This window comes from Apteryx rowi, unplaced genomic scaffold (assembly GCF_003343035.1).
Source record: "Apteryx rowi isolate R43461 unplaced genomic scaffold, aptRow1 scaffold_229, whole genome shotgun sequence".
In the NCBI taxonomy this organism is placed as follows: Eukaryota; Metazoa; Chordata; class Aves; order Apterygiformes; family Apterygidae; genus Apteryx; species Apteryx rowi.
In genome coordinates, this window is record NW_020448630.1 from 1,295,322 (window position 1) to 1,308,623 (window position 13,302).

The 13,302-nt window shown below is 39.9% G+C and overlaps 1 protein-coding gene across 2 annotated transcripts; it reads right to left on the reverse strand.

The window, feature by feature from the left end:
- Positions 1-2,340: 2,340 nt before the first annotated feature.
- On the reverse strand, positions 2,341-10,544 carry GTF3C6 (general transcription factor IIIC subunit 6). Of its 2 annotated transcripts, none has more exons than XM_026065522.1 (6): positions 10,367-10,544; positions 9,154-9,234; positions 6,234-6,297; positions 5,615-5,659; positions 5,362-5,472; positions 2,341-2,975 (listed from the first exon to the last, which is right to left on the reverse strand). In XM_026065522.1, the coding sequence occupies exons 1-6, from the start codon at positions 10,433-10,435 to the stop codon at positions 2,680-2,682; spliced, it is 666 nt and encodes a 221-aa protein (XP_025921307.1). In that variant the 5' UTR covers positions 10,436-10,544; the 3' UTR covers positions 2,341-2,679. The 2 variants fall into 2 exon arrangements, with proteins under 2 accessions (XP_025921307.1, XP_025921308.1); XM_026065523.1 differs by lacking the exon at positions 10,367-10,544 and adding an exon at positions 9,412-10,137.
- Between the last annotated feature and the right edge of the window lie 2,758 nt (positions 10,545-13,302).

Genomic DNA, 13,302 nt, shown 5'->3' on the forward strand with positions numbered 1-13,302 from the left:
GGCTGGAAGCGCCTCCCCTGACGTCACGCCCGCCAGGCGGCGCCGGCGGTGGCGAGCATGCGCGGGCGGGCCGGGGCGGGGCTCGGTGGTGCCGCCGCGGCGCCCCGAGCTGTGGGGCGTTTAAAGCACGCAATTTCAAGCCCAAGTTCTCCCCAAATTCACTCATTTGGAAAGCCCAGTGGACCTGTTACGATCAGGGAACACGGACCAAACGCAAGGGATTTATTTCTGCCTGAAATGCCTAACGTTTGTCAGCATCACTTTTAAACTGATACCTAGTCCCGCTCTAAAAGGCTTCAGGCTAGTTCAAAGGCTGCAGGCCTTCAGTAAGTTGTTCAAATGGTTATACTGCATTTGCACTGCAAATAGTAGTTTGAAAAACTGAAGGTACAGGAAACCCAAAATACATAAAATCCAAAGAGTTATAGCAGAAAAATCCCTATTCACCTGTATCTAACTCATGATGCAAGCATCTCTTAACCTTCCTGTAAGCTAAACGGATTCTCAGTGTTTAAGTCCAGTTTTCTCTGAATCTTTCCCCAAGGCTTTTTTTTTTTTGGATCTTATATTTAAGTACTAACACTGGAAATGGACACTGTTTTATTAGTAGTCTTAATGCCATATACACTGATAATTGTCACAATGTATGTAGCACTTAATACCACCGACAGCAAGTAGTCTTTGTGATGGCCTACATGCACATCTACAGACATGGACACGAACAATATAAAACAATCAGACAAGGGCGATTATTGCAGTAGTTCTGTATCCAGCTACCATTCTTATGCTGTACCCTTTTTATTCTAAACCTAAAAAAAYCCTTTAACTATACTTGAAAAAACCAACTTGAGCTTTTTTTTTTTTTTGGTGAAATCAGTAAAGCTGTAGAATTTGCTGTCAGCAGTGATGGATTCATAGCACCTGCTTTCTGGAAGGAAGGCTGAAAACTTGGGTAAAAAGCAAGTATGACTGCAACAGGGTTAATATTAACAAAAACAAAAGTTTTTGAATGTTATTTAGAATGCTTAATCTTCAAACATTATTATGAAGATGCTCATAGTTTATAATGTACAAAAAATGTTTAAAGAGATCAAATGCTGATTTCTCAGATAAACTAGAACAAAGAAACAGCTAYATACAACTGAAAGAAAAGGCTGCAAAAAGGTCAGAAACCAGTTCTGGTAGAATACTCCCTGTATGTAGTAAAAATATATATATACACACAGGGTGATAGATTTTGTAATCAGTAACAAAACATAAGAGGGAGTTGCTACGCTGCCATGTTGACAGTAAATCTGCGGAAGCACCTCTGCTCTCAGCAGCAGAAGATACAACTGCAAACACTTCCATGGAAGATCCATACCCAGGCTGGAGGGCATCCAGAACACCCTCCCTCTTCTTCCTCACCTTACTCCCTCCCTGCCCCCAGTGATCAGTTGTTTCTACATAGAAAAATGGAATAGGGGGATTGATGTTTTGAAACTGATGTACCATTTTAATGACTTATCTTTTCTGATCCTGTCCAATGTACAATGCTGGTGATGCCTCCTGTGACCTTTACTAATTAAAGTATTAAATAATTATACTGGAATTAAGTATGCATTTCCATCATCATAGTCAGTGTTGCAATTAAAGGGGGAAGGGAAGAAGGGTCAGGAAGAAATCATTTTATGTTAAAAAAAAAAAAAGTTTTTTAAAAAAAATTCTCATGACTACCATGTATTAAACTTCTATATGAAAATTAATATAATGGCAATATAAACAATGTACTATGTAATATCAATGCACAGACTAGGTGGGGACCATGACATAGTCATGAGAATCAGTGTGGAAACCACTGATCCATAGTTACAGGACCTTAGGCATAAAAACAAAACAAAACTAACCAAACAAACAAAAAGCTAGAGGAGATCAGAGCCAGGAAATTATTGAGGAAAAAAGCGAGACTTTCACACATTATAGTAAATAGAAAACAGGGAGGTGGGCAGGGGGAGGGGAGGAGAAGAGGGACATATGCGTCATTAAGATGCAGATTTCAGTTGCTGACAGATCCAACTGGACAAAGCCCTGAGCAACCTGGTCTGAATTCAGTGTTGACCTTGCTCTGAGCAAGAAGCAGACCTAGAGACTGCCTGAGGTCCCTTCCCACCTAAATGATTCTAAGATCAAACAGTCAAGGAAGGGGAAGAAAGATGCTACAGAAAACCCAAACTAAGTCATCTGATTTGATGAGTAACAATCTTACCAAACAGATAATTAAAAAGTTAGACTTATTTGAATTTTTCTTTCAATAAATGTGGTGCAAGAACAGACATAGTATGTGACTAATATGACACCAGGTGAAACTATACCTGAAAGCGTCGGAACTTTATTCCCCCGGCCCATTACAAGATGTCCCAGAYTGTACAATACAAAGTTTTTCCCAAGGTAGTTCCTTATTATGCAACTGCTTCCTCCTCTTCAGTTCTGAGGTAGAGATACATATATTTCCAATTTGCATTTTTAAAAAACAGATACGTTAAAAAAAACCCACCATGATCCAGACATAAGGACAATGTGCAAGAATACAAAGTCAGTTTTTCCACTACCAATTGCTCAGACAAATTGGAAATCAGGTCAAGACCTTTAAAATTGGTCCATTAACTCCACAAAGAAATCTTGAAAGTATCAGAGCTGACATCATGGTGGGCCATCATCTAAGGCAACACTTCTAGAAGGAAAATCCTCTGTTCCAGAAGCAGGGCTGTCAGGCAGAGGAACAGAGGCATCCATTTCCAAGCTGTGCTCCTTCTCCACATCACAATTCATGTCAGAATTTCCTCTGTCGCTCACCTCTCCCTCTGACTCTTCAGTCAATTTGTCCTGGGCCTGAGCCGACTCCTCAGAATCTTCCTTTTCACGCAGAAAGCTACAAATCATATTAGGCCTGCTGTARGAGAAATCTCTGTCCTTGATCTGTAACCACTCCACACCATCTGACACAAAGAAGAAAAATAGATATTAGTGACAAAAGCAGGTAGAGTTAACAGCAAATTTTTCTTAAGTTCACTGTTCCTTAAGGCTGAGCCAGACCAAAATTTAAAGAAAAGAAGCACTTAAGCTGGAAAGCAGTCTTTCAAGAATTAAGTCCAATACTAATTTTTGTGCTCAGGCATCAAATGGCTCACCATGGGGTTGACACTATTCATTTTCCTTGAAAAATAGGGCTAGGAGTCACAGAAAGATATTTGATTAGGAAAGATCAGTTTAAAATGGCAGAGAAACTTCCCTGTTGATAAATTAACAACAATATGCATAGGCCAAATCAACTCTACTCTATATTACACAGCAACAGGTTTCTATTTGCTGTCATTCAAGAAAAAAAGATACTGGAGTCACTGTTTGTGGTTCCCTGAAGTCAATAGCTCAGTGCCTAAAGAGCAGTCACAAGGGAGATAAAAATGTTAAGGATCTATTAGGAAAGTAATGAAAAGCAGTAACATCATTATCCTGAGATATAAAACATGCTATACTCATGTCACGAGTACTGTGTCCTGCTCAACCCATGCAGTAAAACTAGAAAAGAGAAGTTAGCTCTACATGGGAAAAGACAACCCCTCCCCCCACAAAAAAATCAAATCAATCAAGAACCCCTGACTTTTTTTCCATATGATAGAACTGTGATTTGAAAGCTAACTGCCATAAAAAGTGATGGAAGTCAAAAGTATAAACAGATTCAAAAAGTGAATGGACAAATGAAGAGGATAGAGCCTTTATGGACTATAGACATAGTTGTCCAGATGAAAACTCTTGCTCAGAATATTCATGAACTGCTGACTGCTGAACACTGGAAGGATATCCAAACAAAAGAATCACTTATGTATATGCCTTCCTCCTTATACCTTTCCCTGCAAGCATCTACTACTGGCCATAGTCAGAAACACAATACAGGGTTAAAATACCTTCGGTCTGATCCAGTATGACAGTTCTATTGTATTTAGGTGTCAGACACTATCCTGGAAAACTCTCAAAATAACTTATGTATCATTCAAAATGCTGAGAAGATGCAGTGAAAAGAATACAATATTTGTTCACCTAAATCTTAGTACATCTGGTAATGGGATAGGGAATGACATCAGAGATACTGTAAGAATTTGTGCCATCTCCTGAACTCAAGCATATCAAGCTCTTAGAACATGTATCCAACAGACTCCAAATGGAACTGGAATTCCCCTGTCCATTTAAACAGATCTTTAGGAGGTACATATTGTCAAGTCACCAGATGCTCTGGTTACTCCGTACGCACAGTATTAAGTTTCTGTCAAGTGACAGAAAAACTGTTTTTGAGCAAGTATCATTGCTCCCTGGAAAAAGAATTGGCCTTTATATTAAGCAGCCCATTTTCTAGTCTATTACACTTTAAAATTAATATTTTTTGTTATACTATCTAATCTAGTCTAATACTTAATTATACGGAGAGGAAAAATGGTGCATGGTATTGATAAGATGCTGACTTGCGATTACAGTTCTAGATGACATTTCACATTTTATCTTATATGAGCAAATTCCATCTGAGTACACCCTCGTTTAATGTAAAATGGCTACATATTCTTAAAATATGAAGCAGTACCACTGACTTGAGAGAAAGAAGCAACCAAAAGCAATAGGACATTGATAAAAGAATATTACTGTATGTAGTGGGATACTTTGTATCTGAATATGAAAAAGTACTGACTTCTATTTAAAGAAATACCATGGAAATAAAGCAAATGTACAAGCACTGAGTTCTGCCTACAGAACAAAAATCAAAATATATGGTCTGACAGGTATATCTTTGCAAGTAAGTTAAACTCAATTACAGTTACCTTTAATTCAGTAAGAACAATTCAGTTATAGTATATAAAACGTGGAACTTCTTACCAAGGATATTACAGATTTTAAACAATTACATAGACTCAAAAAGCCATTAGGCAAATTAATGGAAGTAAAAATCAATGAAGAACAATTACACACAAAGATATCACCTCTAACTTCAGAACCGGTCCCAAAACTTTTAGATGACAGAAAAATACACCAGGGAGTATCAGTATATGTTTGTCCTGTTCTTACACTCTTCTGTAGGCACCTCCTGCTAGCCACTTTCAGCTACCAGGCACTGCCAGGCCACTAGCAGGCAGGAGGAAGCTCTAGACTGGATCTGAGATGTCTTTTTGCTTGCTTGTTTGTTTTTTTAGGTGTACATTTGTTCCCCAAAGAAGACAGTTCACCTTCTAATTTTCTGCACACTCTTGACTCACACACTTGAACACTCCTAGCATAATCTATCAATGGATTATGTTCCCATGCATATCAATGTCTCTATGTAAGAAGGGAGGCACTAACCGACATTCTCTTCGCCTTCCTTCTTCTCTGTCAAAAGTGTCCGTGTCATATTCAATTTCTTCATTGTATGACACTTGTATTTCAACTGTAGCTTTTGGTTGCCTTCTGCATCTACAATGAAGAAAGGAGGAAAAAACAATTCCCAAAGTCTAATCATTATAGTGAATTCCAACACCAACTGAAACAAGATGATAATTGATTTTGAACCTCACAGGCTACCACAACAAACAGGAGATCAAATTATGTTAATTACCATGTTCTGCATTTTCTTCAAAAACCAGACAGGTTCCCAAGGTATCTATGGAAAACAAAGTAAGAGAGTCTTAGAGACTAATTTCTATCAGATATAGGTACTGCATTCACTGGGTACTTATGGGAATATTCGAATTTCTGGTCCTTTCTGAAGAGCCAGCATTTGGTAGCTACCTTACCAACTCAGAAACAGGATTATCAGGGTCATTGTCTGCAAGTCCCTACAAGGAAGTATTCCAGATCATTTTCTTCCCAATTTTACCACCACAAGGCAAATGGGAGAGCTATAGAATGCAGAATATGTCAATCCTGCTTACACAGGTCACAGTAATGCCCTGGAGTAAGCACTTACTATGTCCCACATTTTTCCCTCAGAAATACCAGCTGGTACAGCCCAGAGCCAGCTTTCAGGCATCCTTGCCAGTAAGTAATGTGGACAGACGGCTAATTTAGCACTGAACCCAGACTGGTGCTGCTCTACATGGTGTTACACAAACATTGCCTGAAGTTCAGCATTTCAAAGCCCAGAGTTCTCCAATTGCAGTGAAATTAACTAATGTTAAGAAAGTTATTTTGGTCATGTGAAAAAGGAGAGATAACATCCATGTCATTTTTCCTACCTTCATATTCTCCAGCAAAGACATATCTGTCCACTTGTAAAATGGGCCTCTCTGTCTCTATTCCCTACAAAAGGGGAGACAAAATTGCACATATGTCAGGTCTCTATCAGTCAAGGCAAGCTTCTTGATATTGGACCAGAGAAGATAGAAACAACAGAATCCAGATTAAATCATCATACATCAATTCCTTGAAAAGATGAGTACAGTGAAGGGAAAAAAAAAAAGGCCCCAAAATGCAACATAAGTTAACAACAGCAAAGTAAGTATTCCATCACACTGTTAATGAAAAATAAAAAGTTTCTTTTGGTACTAGAGAAAAATAAGCTATTCCAGATTGTAAAATTTTCCTCAAACTGTCAGCTTCATATGAAGTAAACGACATTTCTAAAACAAGATTTATACAAGCAGATGAAAGTTTTGCGAAGGCTATGATTTTACAGGTAGCCAGCAGACCCCTGAAAGAAGAGGAACGGAAACAATCAAATTAATACTTTTATTACATTTTAGGAACATTACTAAGTATCTTTAGTCATTACAATTGACACTGAGGTCTTTTGAACATCTGGAGAAAAAGAAAAGTTTTCTTTGTTTTTATGGGAGGCTTGGTTAAGCAGTGGTAGCAGCTGTTAGAAAGGGATTAGCGAATCTTACTGTAGAATCACTACTGTAAAACTGAAAACAAAATTATTTTCATGATGATTTTTCAGTCATCATTACACACGTTACTTTAAGTATAATAAGTTTAAAGAGCGTGCCTACTGATACTGTTCCACTACTACAACAAAACCAGCAATGCTGAACTGGTATAGATAAGTTCTAGTATGAAGAGAAAGGAGGAAGAAGGGAAAAAAAAAAATCAGTATACAGAGGACCGAAGAAGTTTAGATCAAACTGCAACCAGCTCTTATTGCCTCTAAAAAAAAATAGTTGTAATAGTAATAGTTCTAATAGTTGTAAATCAACAAACAAAAAGTATATCTATTTGCATGAAAAAAGAAGTTATTTTTTAAGCTCCACCTAATACAAGTTCCATAAACTGAGAGACTTTTGGAAAAGACAGAGGGTAGGAGAAGTCCAGCAAAAAGCATTACAGAATCCACTCCAGTGTCAGAAGCTTCTCTCATTACTGTGCACCTGCATTGTGAAAGTGTTGGAAATTGCTGTTATTTAGGTTTTTTTTAAACAGGGAGTGGGGCAACATGGCAGCATTTCTATCAGCTCATTCCCTTTCTCTGCAGTAGGGCCTCATGAGTTCTGCTGGCACTGAGCCCTTTCAAATATACAGGTCATGTTCTCATTATATATTTTAATATAAACATATCTAAAAACTACATTTTGCTAAAAATGTATGTCTGAACAGAATATATTAAGGTAAAATGTCTTTAAATAGTATATTATAAACATCAACATTATTCAGGTTATGAACATAAGCATATGCTAAAAGTTTTCAAGATGAGGGACTATGTGATAAATCTAAACACCCAAAGAGCATTACACAGTTTACAACAAATTTGTGCAATTTTCACTAGTATTTTTAACAAATAGAAGCATTTTTAAGATCAGTAAGATTTAAGCCTTGGGATTCTCTTTCTGCTGTGGAAGTTGAGAGTATCAGTAGCATTAAGCTAATACGTAGAACATGATTTTTTTACTACAGGAAATTCACAAAAATCCCAAAATTTTAGAAGTATGCAGAAGTAAGGTTTTTAATATTCAAAACTGTTTATTTCTTTGGTTAAATTGGCATTGCACTTTGGACTATGCAGAAATGAAGACCATCTTCCCCTTCTATGACCAGCATCACAGAACATTTGATAAGCAAAGTAACACAAGACAGAATCTTTTACTGGGGTTTTAACAACAGTTTTCCATGACGCAAGACGAAAAATCTCAAGGGCTGGTTAGCGTGGAGGAGAGCAGGCATATTTGGGTATGAATAGGATGTAGTATAAATACCTAGAAGTTTTTCTAGCAACRTTACAACAGAATCCCAAGGCACAAAATTTAAAAGAATCATATTAACACTATTCAAAAATATGCAACAGTTCAATTACTGCAGAATCATCTGCATAACACATTTCAAGTGACTTGGGTTACACTCAGGAAACAAACTGCCTTAAAAAAGCATCATGTCTCTCCAATTGAGATTTTCGGAACTGACTTTACTACCTCATATACATTCTGATTAATGGCATACTCAGAGACACTCTCCTCCATCTTTGTAGCTGACAGCCTATCAAACGTCCAATTTCACAAAGTATTTGCATATTGATTATACTTGTACTCTCTACACAGCTCTCAATCTGAGTTGTTTTTTTTTTTGACTAGCAAATAGATTTGTCCCATACAAAGAAACTAACTAAACAACTCAAAATAAAAGGCACAGGATAGCTAAGCCTGATTCTTGCAATAACTTTGTAGCGAAGCAAACAACGTAATGTCCAAAAGTGTTTACAAAATGCTTAAGACCAGATTTATATCCACAACATTGCAGCTTGCCAGGCAGTATCTGCAAAAAAGCATAGTAAATACAGAAAAATTTAAAAAGATATGGGCTTTGTCTGCCAGCAGTGTCCAACTTACTTCAAGAAATGGACTTACCAAATTTGAATTTTAAAAAATTGTTAAATTTAACATTTTTAAATTAGGAGCTTAATATCAGAGATAATAATGGTTCTAGCTTACAGACAATTTTTTTTTGCATACATTTGCCTAATACTATATTCAGAGACCACATGCCATTTCTGACATAGCCCAATAATCTGCAGCCAGTTTATTGCCAAGACAGGCACATAATTCCATACCAGAGATTTGATCTAAATTTCATCAACTTCAAGGAATTTGGAAACAGCTCCTAAAATTCTTCCTTGTTCACATGTATACTGACTTACCCCCTTCCTATTGTGCTGTAATCACTCACCAAAATCTTGCATTTGTTTTCACATTTTTCTAAGAAGTCTGAATCAATAATTCCTGATAGTTCCACCATGACCAGCTGCTCCTACAAAATAAGTTTACAACATATATCTGTGATTTATGTATTTGAGCTAATGGGGGGGTGGGGGGTGGAGGGGGAAGCATTCAAAAAGCCAGATCTTCAAAATACTCCCAAAATAAGTCAGACTCCCAAATCTGACTTACTCTATATTTTGACTACAGAAGATGACAGTGATGATACCTGCAATACCCAGAGAAATGTAGTGGTCCWCTACTTCATCAAACAGCTGTTTCACACCTGAATTTCATGGCCTTTTCTTCTTAGCTACAAGGGAGTTTATTTTGCACCCCTGAAGAACTAGGGCCAGTATGGGTATATGATTTATGAATTACATCAGTTACATATTTCAAAACATATTTTCCAAAGCTTTAACATTTACCTACATAAGATACCATAGCAAGAAAGTAAGTTTAGCAAAATGTTATTTTTAATGGTTACTTTTAACTGTTTACAACACATTGCCTTGAAGTCAATTCCTTTCTGTAACTCTTCATTTTGGGCAAGGAAAGCACATACACACCGATGCTTGAAAACCTTTTTTTCCCAAAGACATGAAAAGTTTTCAAAGATCACCATCTAAGTAACCATGAAAATACACAACATAATATTATAAGTGTAACAGCCAGATTCATCACGTAAGGGCTAGCAAAACGTTATCTGTGTTTTTGGATGTTGCAGGGGTAGCACACAACTGAAATTGGACGCATGCTTTCTGACAGCACTACTTTCCAACAGCCTTTAAGTGAAACACCCGTGACGACCCGACTTCCGAATCATGATCCCTGAGGAGGTGGAAAAACCCAGCGGCCAGGAGGGCACTCGAGGCTCAGGGAGACGCTTGCTCTGTGCGCAACTCCAGCACCAGACCCGGGGGTCCCTCTGCCTGGCTCCCCTCATGCGCCCGGCCCGTCTCGCCGGCCCTTCTCCAAGCTGCGGGCAAAGGGAAGAAACGCGAGCCCCGCAGCGCGACCCGGCGGGGGAGCGGGGCCGCGGCCACCGCCCACGCGCGGGACACGCCCCGAGAAGGGCAGGACCGGCCATGCCGCGTCCCTTCGCCTAACGCTGCCCCAGGGGAGGGGAGGGGGCGGCCCGGGGGCGCCTACGGGTGTCGGTGTCGGTGTCGGCGCCGACTAACCTCCACCTCTTCTTCCTCTTCTTCTTCCTCTGTTCTCTCGCCCTCCTCCATCGCCTCTACCGCCGCCATGTCTTCAGTAAACTCCGTTTCCCCCCCTGGCCTCAGCGCACACCACGTGAGCCCAGCACCGCCACCTTAGAGGGCGGCCGATGCCCCCTCCCTCCCTCCAGCGGGGCCGGGAAACGGCTCCAACGGCCGCGGCGGGGAGGGCGGGGCCGAGCCGAGCCGAGCCGGCCCTGCCTCTCCGCCAGCAGACGGCGGGAGCCTGCGCGACMGTTAACGGTCCGACATGAGCAAGGACCCGGGGCGGGGGGAGGGAAGGTCGGGGCGCCGCGGCGGGTGGCGGTGTGCGGGGCCCTGGGGAAGGGGGTGAAGCTCGGCTATGGAGGAGCCCGGGGCCGGGGTGCGGGGGGCGAGGTGCAGGACTGCGAGAGCGGGCGGGCAGCGGCAGGGTTTTGGCGGGCGAGGGGGCGGAAAGGAGGAGCGGCGACATGGAGGAGCCCCCCTCCGGGCGGGAAGCGCCTCCCGGAGTCTGAAATGGGCGTCGCGTCCCTGTGCCTGCCCGCTCCTCGCCACCCGTGTGGCCCGGCTGTGCTCACCGCCTTGGCGGCGGTCGTGCTTTCCGCCTCGGAGGCTTTCCGCAGGCGCAGCGCTTTCCCAGCGTGCGGGCATGCCCCGTTGCTCAGTCTTCGTTTTCCAGGTTGAACAAGGCAAATAACCCTTCTACACAGCAACCTTTTTCTCCCTCTTCATCCTCGTAGTCTTTTTCTACACCCGTTCCAGTCATGTCCCTTCTTGTGTGCTAACCTTGCATGCACCCTTGCAGGCTAAGTCTTGCAGAATCCTTCTTCAGTGGCAGGAGCAGTTCCGCATTTTAACTGAAAATGTTTTGCTTTGGGCATGGTTAGAATGTATTTGCTTTCTTCCTGACCTTTGCCTGATATCTCCTGGTTATCTTGTCAGGTTCATGTGCATGCCTTTTTTATTTCCATCAGATAAGGGTTTCTGAGAAAACATGATAATTTATTTCTTTATAAGTACAGGATCTTGCTGTCTATAATCCTCAATTTCATACTGGTTCTAGTAATGTAATCCTCCCTTTTTTTTCCCCCCTATATACTATCCTTATTGCTGTTTCTGATTTTGTGCCAAAAGTGTCTTCCTACTCTTTGTGTCAAAATCATTAATTAAAATGATAAATAAAAACTTGTCCCAAAGAAATTCACTGTAGATTTTCTTCCAGTCTCTACTTAACCTCCATCTTATATAAGATAAACATAAATGTCTGCGTGCACCATATCAGGTGTTTAACAGTGTCCATATAAGTGTGATCTACACTGCTGCTTTTCTTAGAAAAATCACTGATCTTAAGCATTTCAAGTTAGTTTAGCAAAATCTTTCTTTGGTAAGCCAGGCTTTATTTCATTTTTCATTAAGGATTGTGGTTTTAGTTATTCTTTCCTTAGAACTTGCATGCTACTGTGGTAAGAACAGCCAGCCTATAAAATTGGATTGGCTCTAAGTAGAGAAAAAAGGTTCTGGGCACTTTAGCTTTTAGCAGAAAAAAGGGAAATTGCAAAGGCTTGAATTTTGACTACAGAGGGTGATAAATGTGGAACAGATGTTTGACATTTTCCAAGTGTTTGTCAGATAATTTAAAATAATAGTTTGTGTCATTCACTTAGTGTAGGCTGCTGTATTTAAGGATTTTAGAAAATAACAGAAATAGGTTTTTGAATTTCTGATTTCATGTTCTGCCACTAGAAGGAGATAGATAAATTTAAGAAATGAGGCTTAATTTAGAGAGCTTGTTCAAAATTTTTTCATACAGGTTTTTAATGAGCTTCTAACTTTTAATGAACTTAAAACTTTTAAAGCTGTATGTAAATGCTGGTAACTAGCTAGTTGATCTTACGCTATTTAATCTGAGTACATGTGTAGTAAAGCCAGCCTTTTAATAACTCTTAACTCCTGGTTTGTATTCATTAAATGATTGTACTTAGCAATTACATTTTTGCACTGGATATTCCTGTATTTAGATAAAATTTATGCAACCCTAAATAAAATTCTGCCTGAATAAAGTATAATAAAGTCTCTGTTCTGAATATATATTTAAAAATTAATTGTCATAATTAGCAGCACTTCTGTAACATTAATTCTATCATTCTCTTTTTATGGATGGAGAACTGAGGATGGGCGGTTAAGTGACTTGCCTAAGCCTACGGAAAACTTGTGAGAACACTTAAATGTGTGCCAGATCAGCCTGTGTAGTTCATAGATTGGCATGAACTGTTGATGAAGGAGCCAGTACATTTGTTTCCTTTTATACCAGCCTAAGTGTCAGATAATATCTGGGGTCATCTCAGTCTTCTAGACATCATGAGTCAGAGCGTGCTCTTGTATGACTGCAAATTTTTGGTGCATGAGTGCAAATGTATTATCAAAGAGACTCAAGCTCATCAGGTTAAGCTTGCTGTGGACATTAATGGTTTGCATCGGTCTGTCATATCTTGGGAGGGTATTTCAACAACTAAGCTGTTACAGAGTTAGATAAAAATGATGCTGTAGGGATCCTCAGAGTCTGCCAAGGAGATTGAATTGCCTGATGAGATAAATATGGAAATACATCCTTTGAGGATCCAGGTTTTGGATTTCTGAGACCTCAGCCTCAGCTAACAGCCCTGTCAGTACTTGAACAGGTTTATGTGCTCATGCTGCCAGAGACAAGTGTTTAGGTGGTAATTAGGGCAGTTCGAGGATGTCAGTGACAGCCAGATGGCGAATTTAAAATAAATGACAGTGCTTGAGATCTACATATGCAATATGTATGCACTAGCTTCAGTGGGTGTACTTGCAGTTTAAGCATGTTCATGTATATTTTAGATTGGGCCCTGTGGTTTGCAAATTTTTGTTGGGTTAAGTGAGTTTGTAGATTA